This window comes from Sinocyclocheilus rhinocerous, unplaced genomic scaffold (assembly GCF_001515625.1).
Source record: "Sinocyclocheilus rhinocerous isolate Xijiao unplaced genomic scaffold, SAMN03320098_v1.1 scaffold890, whole genome shotgun sequence".
Lineage (NCBI taxonomy): Eukaryota > Metazoa > Chordata > Actinopteri > Cypriniformes > Cyprinidae > Sinocyclocheilus > Sinocyclocheilus rhinocerous.
Window position 1 is genome coordinate 349,247 of NW_015637021.1, and position 10,687 is coordinate 359,933.

The following is a 10,687-nucleotide window of genomic DNA, read 5'->3' on the forward strand; positions in this document are numbered from 1 at the left end:
TTCTGTCAATATGGGGTGCTGTGTGTACATTAATGAGGAAAAAAAATTAACTTAAATGATTTTAGCAAATGGCTGCAATATAACAAAGAGTGAAAAATTTAAGGGGGTCTGAATACTTTCCGTACCCACTGTATATATATATATACACCTTGCTACGTGTACTGCGTGCATTAGGCTAACCGAGACTTGTCAGTTGCACTTATATATTGTTGCTCTTTTGTTAGTTTTGACTGCTTTTATTGTCCTCATTTGTAAGCCGCTTTGGATAAAAGCGTCTGCTAAATGACTAAATAAATAAAATAAATAAATAAAAAACGTTGAGCTTATGAGAGTTGCTCACTGATATCTACCTTTCAAAAGTTTTTTACTGTCGTTGAAAGAAATCTCTTATGCTTACCAAGGCAACATTTATTTGATCAAAAATACAGTAAAAACTGTAATATTGTGAAATAGTATCAGAATTTAAAATTCGTTTTTTTTTTTTATCTTAATATATTTAAAATTTTCATTTATTCGTGTGATAGTAAAGCTTCAAAAATCATTATAATATGCTGATTTGGTGCTCAAGAGACATTTCTTATTATTATCAATGTTGAAAACAGTTGTGCTGCTTAATCATTTTGTGAAAATCGTTATGCATTAAGGATTCTTAGATAAATAGCAAATTTAAAAGAACAGCATTTATTTAAAATACTAATATTTTGTAACATTATAAATGTATTTACTGTCACTTGCTAAAAAAAAGTATTAATTTCTTTAAAAAAAAAAAATCTTAGTCCTTAACCATCTTCAAGAAACGACTAAAAACACACCTGTTCCACCTTTATTTGACCCTCGAACTCTAGCACTTTCTATTCTATTTTAATTCTACTTTATCTATATTTATCTTTTTTTTCTTTTTTTATTAAAAAAACAACAAAAAACAAACAAACATTAGCTTTCTATTTTTTTCTATTCTATCTACTTGTTTTTCTTTGTGCGTGTGTATAATATATATATGTAATTTTGTGAAAATCGTTATGCATTAAGGATTCTTAGATAAATAGCAAATTTAAAAGAACAGCATTTATTTAAAATACTAATATTTTGTAACATTATAAATGTATTTACTGTCACTTGCTAAAAAAAAGTATTAATTTCTTTAAAAAAAAAAAATCTTGATGACACCAAACTTATGAATGGTACTGTAGCTTCTAAGGTTTTGTCTGTGTCTATATTAGGTAACATCATGGGGACATCAAAGAAAATATAGGGACATAAAAAATGACTGGTGAAAAAGTGGTAAAAGGGTGTATACTGTATACTGTACCTTGCATATGTTGGTGCATGTTTGATTTAACTCTGGCATCACTCACAAAATGGATCAATCTTTCCCTTTTTAACCTAAATGTAAAAGTAAAATGAACTTAATGCTCATTGTTCACGCTTTAACACTCTTTCTCTCACAAATACATATTAAAGGCGGTCTCAATGATAACCAAGATGAGTGTAAGCCGCACGTACAGTGCATCAGTAGTTGAACACTGTAATTTATGACTGCCTGGAAACGGCTTTACACAGAAGCTCATGCTCAGATTCAACACAAAACAATTCTATGCACATCCCTCCCTAACTAAGTACAACGGTACTGAGTAACGTTAAATAAAGAATCACAATAGTTAATTTAAAACTTATTTCACTTGTTTATAGATCCACTTGACATTATAAAACTTAAAAAATAACAAAAACACATGGAGTTCCAAGGGCCCGTTCACGACCATACTGATTTTGAGATTCGCTGAGCAAACTCACCTGGATTGCGACGTTCACCTCTGGATTTGACACCCAGAAAGAAGCCGTCTGGTGAAATCGATAAGGTCACCGGTGCGCCCGGCCAGCCCGGTAGAGCTGTGGAGAAACGCTCGTTCAGCACATGCGCACTGCACACATTCCAGCACCAGCGTGCTGTTTACATCACCCTTAACAACTGTTTCCTGGAAACGGATGACGCCGTGCGGCAACCCAGGCGGAACGCGCAACGCAACAGTTGTACTCTGAGGAACTCATTATCCAATATTCAGATAATAAATATTGGATACTCAATATTCATTATCTTTTTATGAAATGTTCTATTAGCACCACTTTATTATACGCTTTTGGCTCCATTACATTAAAGACATACAGGCTTTTGAATTATTACGCACATCGACTGTTTCAGAAATGTCAGGAGGGTTGAGTATAACACTAACAGCTCATTCATTATATAGCGATCTCCCCAGGCGGCACAATAATAACAATTAGCTAACATGAATGGGTGAATATTTTAAAGTGTCATAATCAATCGCTTGGAAAGGCATTTGAATTATTTAATGTTCCATAACAGATTGATTGTTAAAGCGTCATATCAGTTGTCATGTCTACGTATCTTTAGCTTGGCCAAACAGAAGACAATAACATGTACATCACTATTTAGGCTATCAAATGCATGATTACTGTAAGACTAAACTGCTCCATAGACATTGCCTGGACTGCCTCTAAAATATTGATGTTTTGATTTATGTTTATTTGTGATTACCTGTCCTTTTGGAACTTTTGGAATGAAGTCAGTCTATGTAAAACTGTCTGTACATAGGAAAAGCCACTAGATGGCAATGTATGCTACAGTTTAAAGAAATGTTATGACTCAGGATTATGAGTTGGATGATTTTAGTTTAGGCTACGTTTCACGTGAAGCGGGAATTTAAAACACCACGGTGTTATATGTCTTTACATATATTTCTTATGGCTAGCAGAGAGAAAATAATTACTAAATTGTTTTTATTTAACCATTTATTTAATTTTTTAATACTTACTTTATTGAATTATTTAGATTATTTAATCTAAATAAGCAATATAAATGATTTACGTATATGTACACATATTTGTAGCGCAAAAATAACTGAACTAAATGAAATTTCAGCGAGTAGCTTGATAATGACGTTTATTCACTTATCACAAAAATAAAACCGCTGTTCACTAATCAATTACAGCATGTGTGGCTTTGAAAGTAGTTTACTTAGTCACTATCATGATTTTTCTCCAATAACTGTAGTACTTAGCGTATCAATATACAACATGACCTTATGCAGACATTACTTGAGATGTTGTTCATATTATTTTCGCTCTCATGATTTGCAGAACCTCTAAACTATTTCTGGCACTTTCCTGTATAGGTGCAAAACCGCATCAATCGAATTACAGCTTCAGCAACAGTCTCGTTTCGAGCTCTCTGATTGGCTGGACGACATATGATGCTGCCACAGTCAGTACCTCTTTCCATGTCCTGGAGAGCGTGCGCGCCTAACAACAGCATTAAAGTATAGACAGGGCGAATGCGCGTGTGGATCTCAATGTTAGTTTGATACAGGATCAAGAGTACTTCATGCCTCCCGCTCTAATCGTGTATGCATCAAGTGATCTGTTGTTTCTCTATAGGAACTGCTAATCTGATCCGCGTCTTTCTGTGGAAGCTGCAATCGACGCACCTTTGACTGCTTTAAAACGGAGTTAACCATGCCTGCCGAAAACAGCGACCAGGAGAGCATGCTGAGCTATCAGGTAGTTAAAACGATGCGTACGTATGTGTTTATTGCATTAGCTGATAAGTCTGTTTATTCGTTTTTATTCCTCCAGTAACTTAGAATTGGACATCTGCTGTAGGAAACCGCCTGTAATATGCCATATTATGTCATAAATCACCATCTATATAAGATTTTAAAATTCTCGAATGGAATACAAACACATCCGGGCGCCCCATTAGTGCAGGGATCAATAGTACTGTGTGTTCCCTCTCGCCCCCATTGCCACCAAATATCTTATCGACGTTGCACTTTCGGTCTATAATTGCATACCGTTAAAAGCGGACCGTTCCTATTTCTTCAATGCCTGCGACTCAAACAGATGATTATGCTTTATTACCTTAATTTGTGCTCCGCGCATGGATGTGTATTATTGCAGTGTTACAGGCACGTGCAGCAGCCGTATTCCCATTGCCAGGGACAACAGCTCGCATCATTCGTTTATTATCCGCGTCACTGACTGCGTGCTTGCCGGTATAGCAGTGTCTTGTCTAGGCTGATGGGCGTTCTTGCAGAGGAATCCGCACTGTCGTTTTGTAGTGGGTTTAGTATGGAAGCGCGAGATAATGATTATGAGAAATAGCGCATAATGTATAATTTACTATCTAGGCTATTACACTAATGCTGCAAGAGGGTGCCCGTTACGCCATGAATTGGTTTGGAAATGAAAGCTTTTAGCATTTGATTGTGTTGCATCAATAGGATTATTGTGCAAAATATGGCTTCCTTTGGGGAGCGCGTACTGTCAGTGTACACCGTTACCCTCAAATGACCTTGACGCCATCCTCTCTTACTGAGGGTCCGTCTTTAGACTGCAACAGCGGTATTGGTGCAGGTTTTCAGCGCCAAAGTAAACGCTGATTGCTAGTGTAAAATGCTTGTAGCTTATCATTTGACATGTTAGTAGGAAACCTGACTCCTAGCTCTTTTGAGTAGCTACTGCTTCCTGTCCTTAAGGCTATGAAAGGATTAATTCACCCGATAAAAAATAAAAAAATCTTCTACTCACCCTCTTGTCGTTGACCTATCTTGACTTTATTTCATCTGTGAACACAAAAGGAGAAATTATTAATAACAGTCTGGTGACTCTTGTACATTACAACTAACGGTTTTAAAGTGAACTTGAGCTTTAAAGGAATAGCTCACCCAAAAATGATTCAGAAATGGCCATCCAAGATGCAGATGAATTTGTTTCTTCATGTGAACAGATTTAGAGAAATGTAGCATTTCATCACTTGTTTATCAATACATCCTCTGCAGTGAATGGGTGCCATCAGAACGAGAGTTCAAACAGCTGATAAAAACATCACAATAATCAACAATTAATCCACATGACTCCAGTCCAATTATTGTATTGTGAAGTAAAAAGCTGCATGTTTGTAATAAACAAATCCATCATTAAGATGTTTATAACTTAAACTGTTCCTTCCGTCTTAAATACAAGTCCTCATAATATTGCTTTCTAGTGAAAATGTCGTCTCATCTGAATCAGGAGAGAAATACATACAGATCACTCACTGTTTACAAGTGAAAACAGTCCAAAACAAACATGTTTGTAGATTTTGATGTGAGAGGACAACTGAATGGACTTCTTCACTGGAAGTGTTATCATGAATTTATGAATGAAAGTTAACATTAAAATGCCTTAATGATTTATTTGTTTCTTACAAACATCTTTTCGGTTCATAAGACCTTAACTGATGGACTAGATTTGTGTGGATTATTTGTGATTACTGTGTAATGTTTTTAACAGCTGTTTGGACTCTCATTCTGATGGCACCCATTCACTGTAGGGGATCCATTTGTGAGTAAGTGATGTAATGCTAAATTTCTCCAAATCTGTTCCAATGAAGAAACAAACTTATCGACATCTTAAACTATTCATGTAAAGCTAAAAAAAGATGCAAAAGTCTCATAAAAGCCATCCAAATATTTGAAATCTTCTGAATCCATGCAATGGCTTTGTGTGAGTGACAAGCAGACCGAACAGTCATTATTCACTGATTATTTTCCACTCAAATGGGTTGTTAACAACTACAGCTAGATCATTGAGTAAACTGGAGAACCAGATCAATCCACTCCATGAACAAGTCATTCAATGGGTAAACTGATTCATTGAGAAGATCCGACTCAAAAGAACATTTGTTCATGAATTGTGCATTGCTGCTTCTCTCATGAATGCGCCAAGGGAAGTTACAGTGATAGTCAAGATTTTGACTTAAAATTTGAAAAAAATATTTGGAATATATTATACAGTATAGCACTCAAGTCATATTAATTACTTTGACAACATTTTAATTTTTGGGTGAATTATTCTGTTTAAAATTTCTGCTTGAGGGATTCACTATCTATAAAAAACATTATGAGAATTAAATAGAGTATAGGTACTTCTGAACATATATGAGAAAACTTTATCATCCAGTGGATAGTGACTGTGGAGAGAAAGGGCATGTGTAAAGCCTCTCTTTGTCAGAGAAACCAATCAATAGTTTTTCCATTTGTTGAGAAATGTGTGTTTATATAGACACTCTCAGTAGAGAGAGTGAATGTGAAGGAACCACAGAACTGTCTGCCTCCCTTTCCCACACATCTGTCTTGGCTCAATATGTCCATTACATTAATGTAATTTTAACCCAGATTTCATTTCATACCTTGGTTGTTTTGTAGTCAAATACTGTCTCTCTATCTAGGATGATCCTGAGAGGTTTCATTTAATACATTTACAAGATCATTCTGATCAAATATTTATCATTTATTTATATTTATAAGCACTGATAAGCTAAATTACTAAAAAGATCATGTTCATATTCAATAAACATTGCCCATTTTGCAAAGATAATATACATTTTATTGTACATCTGTGGAAAATGGTTTGAAATATATTTTCATATCTCATTCTATTCAGGGCCTTTATATTAATTGCATGTAAGAAAAACATCAACAGTGTTCTGGCTTAGGGAGTCATAATGTTCTTCATTTTGTTATCACTATCTGTCTGATGCTGTGCTCTTTTCATGCCTTTCACTTTCTTCTGACTGTCATTTTGAAACAGGTTTCAGAGAGCATAAATAGCTGCATAAGGTACTGTGCACACATCCATTCAAAATAGTTAGCCAATAAAAGACAGTCTTTGTGTAGGGTTAATATGTTTAATTTATAACACGAATGCATGATAATAGTTTCACTTTCTGTAATTGCAGTATATAGAATATATAATAATATAAAGTATAATAATAAGAATTATAGCATCTTTAATATGGTTATGTATAAACTATAAATTGTAAGATTCAAACTTATAGCAGTATAATGGAAATATTTACAAGACTAATGAATACAAATGTAATGTGCCAAAAAAAAAAAAATGACACCACATTACAAAAACATATTGCTGAAACTCTATGATAGTGATGGTATCAGACACTCTAATCTCCAATCTGTTTTTTCAAAGGCTTTTTCAAAACTTAAAAGAATACCATGGTATTACCTTTGACATGCCAAAATATATTATTAACAATTAACATGGTATCATGTCCAAAAACATGGTAATACCATGGTATTTTTTATTACTGCTGCATGAACAAGTGCTCACACACCCACACTAAAGCATACAAACACAAGCATACACAACAAAAACAGGGAACCAAAAATGTCTTTGTTATTTGCTTTTTTTTTTTTTTTTTAAGAAAACATTGTGCGTTTTGAAAGTAAAAAAGTTGTCACACACAACGTTAATACAAATGCACTTAAGGTAATATGCAAACCGATCCTTATTTTTTATTTTAAATATGCACCTCATGAAGGCTATGATGCCATTGTGATAGAACGGGTGAGGTGGCAATGAATAGTGAATGAGTCATTCTGCCAAAAGTAACAGGTAGTACTTCAACTCTCTCTCTAACCACAATTCTTTATTCCAAGTCTGAATACTGCAGTGGGTTGACCATCTCTCCCAAAATGATGCTTTTAGTGGTTTATTGAAAAATGAACAGTAATCGATTACATACACTCTACCCTCTATGAATAACAACATAAAAGCATTCACTTCAGAGTTGAAATGATTTTATGGTTTGTGCATGCCTGTGTGTGTGTGTGTGTGTGCATGTGTCACTGTATCTGTTCAGGCAGACTGGAGCATCTGGAAGTGGCAGAGGTAGTGCTCTGTGTCAAGATTACTAACAGAACTGTCACAGAAATGTGCTAGAGAGCAAGCAAGCAAGAGGAGGAAGGGCAAGAAAATTGCCCATGTGACCTTTGAAGGCAAAAGGGCAATACTGATGTACTGGCAGCCAAACTGACACTGAGTGTGCAAAGCACACACTGGTAGTGACCTCCATCTAAACCATCTAATGTATTTATTAATTTTACAATTTCTTGCTCAGAGCAAAAAATAAAACATTGGTAATTGTGAGATACAATAAGAAATAAAAAATAAGAAATAAAGTGGGCCTTACAGTTACATTGTGAGAAATAAAGATATACACTACTATAGTTTGGGGCCAGAAAGAATTTTAATGTACTGTATTTGAAAGAAATCTCTTATTCTCAACAAGAATGCATTTATTTAATCAAAAATACAGTGCAACAGTAGTTAAATATTAATACAATAAAATAACAGTTTACTATTAAATTAATTAATACTATTAAATTAATTAAATTAATATTAAATTATTTTGAACTTCATGTTTTTGTGGAAAATTATAGTTTTTTGTTAATTGTAATATTATAAATGTCTTTACTGTCATTATGCACAGTACTGTCATACTGTGCATCCTTGCTGAATAAAAGTATTAGCTTCTTTAAAAGCATTATACTGACCCCAAACTTTTGGTAGCGTAAATTTGCAATAGTGAGAAATAAAGTTGTATTTGATATCAAGGCACACTGTGGGCTATAAAGCCAAAATTCTGAGAAATAAAGTCACAATTATGAGAAATGTATTTCTGACTTTTCCATCTTGCAGCTCATAACTGCAAGATAGAAAAAGTAACAATTAAGAAAAATAAAATCGCAGTTAAGGTTTGCATACAATATAGACTTGTCTTGTGTGTATGCGTTTTTGATCAGGGACTGCGGAAATGTTGCCTGGGGATAAGCAGAGGTAAGAAGAAGCCATTTTCTGTGAGTGGAAAATCTTTGTGACACACACAGATACTGTACACACAAACGAGTACCTAGGTGACACAGGAGCAGTCTAGTCAGCTCAAGTGTTTTGTTATTATTTTAATTAAAGGTATGTGCTCATGTCAGTCCAATAAAGGAAGAAAGACAAGGAGAGATTGAGAGGAGTAGGACAACAGCAGCATAGAGCCGATAATGAATATTAGCTCTGACTATTTTCTCCTTCCCCCTGGGTAAGTATTTTAATGACAATAACTAGATAGATTGTATGGTTGTCTTGTGTTTAAAACTGCCACTTAAGTAATGATTACATAAATTACAAAATAAAACAAGTAAGTAATTAGTAAGTAATTGTTCAAAAAACAACAATTCGATTAGTGAGGTTGATAGTTTATCTAGTCAACTTCAAATATATTTCTACTATTTTTTTTAAATAATACCCTTTAAAGCACTAACGCTACAGTTATAAACATTAAGACAAATGTCTCTGGCAGTTGCATGCATGTGTCCTACCAAAAACATTACTTTTTTTTTTAAACAGTATGAAAGGTTTAAAATAGTCGAACCCTTCTAACCAATCTATACAATGACGTCTGTACTCTGGCAAGTCCTACCATCCCATCCTATTGTCATGCAGTGCAATACATCTGGGAACAAATATTCTTATTAAATGAGTAACAGTACTTAAGGGCTTTTTAACTAATGGGTCCCCCTTTGCAAAATACCATTTTTCTTGTATTCATGCATGCACTCATTCTTCAAAGGGAAAGCAGAGGGTATGATTGTATAAAATGGATCCATTTCATTAAAAATCTCAAAACAAAACAGTAATCATTCAAAAGTGAGGTATAATTATAGTGATTTTGCATTGCAGCCAAGTAACATTTATTACCTGGAAATGCAAGCTAAAATAACAATGAAATCACAGTCGGTGGTCTAACGATTAGAGAAGCTATGAAACTTGGCACCATTTTAAGCAATTGTTCTTAAGCCTGTAATAACTGTAGTTCTGGTGGACCTTGATAAGTTGCCTTAACCATAATTATATGTTAGTGGGATGTTGGAAACAAGGCGGATGCTGTTATAGTGGAAAGCTACTGGTGCTTTTGTTGTAACACACAATGTAATGCATGACCTCAATGCTGCTCCACACTATGACTGTCAATCAATACCTCATCGATCAAATATACACATAAGCCTCAAGCAAAAAACACAACAGAGCATCATTTGCACAACAGTGAATATAGATCATTTTAAAACCAATGGGTTCATTTGAGAAAGATTTTCTTGAATCTATTGTTATTATACTGCACTTTAAAGTCTGTGAGAATATTTGTGCCTTCCGTTTGGCTGTATTTTTTTATGCAGAAAATGTTCCAACAGGATTTAGGCTTGTGTTCCTGCACAATAAAGCTGTGCAAACACATTGATGAATCATCTTTTTCATGGAAAGAAGCAGCATCCCAGTGGGATATCACACACACGCACACAAATGTAAAGAAGGAAGTGAAGGAAGCCTAATAAATATCAGTGATCTCTAACTGTTTGGGGTAGGGAGTTACAGTACCTTATTCACAGGCAACCACAAAGTCAGGTAAGATCTTATTCATGCAACTTTGATTTAACGTATTTAATGGATTATGTGCCACTGTGCATCTATTTTGCATACATTCATAACTAAACTGCCCAGGATCATGCAATATGTACTATATTGTGTCTAACAGGTTTGCAGGGTCAAGCAGTTCATGCATGTGCTAAATAAAATATGTATGGTCTAAAGAAAAATGTCAATACTACATTTACATTACATTTACATTTAGTCATTTAGCAGACGCTTTTATCCAAAGCGACTTACAAATGAGGACAATAAAAGCAGTCAAAACTAACAAAAGAGCAACAATATATAAGTGCAAATGACAAGCCTCGGTTAGCCTAACGCAGTACACGTAGCAAGGTGATTTAGAAGTTTCATC

At 34.5% G+C, this 10,687-nt stretch overlaps 2 protein-coding genes across 3 annotated transcripts in view; one reads left to right on the forward strand and one right to left on the reverse strand.

Annotated features, from left to right (window-relative positions):
- Nucleotides 1–10,687, reverse strand: part of LOC107748395 (tubulin monoglycylase TTLL3-like) — a 37,111-nt gene that overhangs the window by 13,705 nt on the left and 12,719 nt on the right. For both annotated transcript variants that reach the window (XM_016563170.1, XM_016563169.1), the window contains 3 exons: nucleotides 4,606–4,640; nucleotides 1,792–1,887; nucleotides 1,310–1,383 (listed from right to left, as the gene is read on the reverse strand). In XM_016563170.1, coding sequence (XP_016418656.1) covers nucleotides 1,310–1,328 — 19 coding nt within the window. In that variant the 5' untranslated portion in view covers nucleotides 1,329–1,383; nucleotides 1,792–1,887; nucleotides 4,606–4,640. The remainder of the gene's footprint in view (nucleotides 1–1,309; nucleotides 1,384–1,791; nucleotides 1,888–4,605; nucleotides 4,641–10,687) is intronic.
- The window catches only part of LOC107748408 (electroneutral sodium bicarbonate exchanger 1-like), a 25,049-nt gene continuing 17,662 nt past the window's right edge, over nucleotides 3,301–10,687 (forward strand). The window contains exon 1 of the mRNA XM_016563191.1: nucleotides 3,301–3,576. Coding sequence (XP_016418677.1) covers nucleotides 3,532–3,576 — 45 coding nt within the window. The 5' untranslated portion in view covers nucleotides 3,301–3,531. The remainder of the gene's footprint in view (nucleotides 3,577–10,687) is intronic.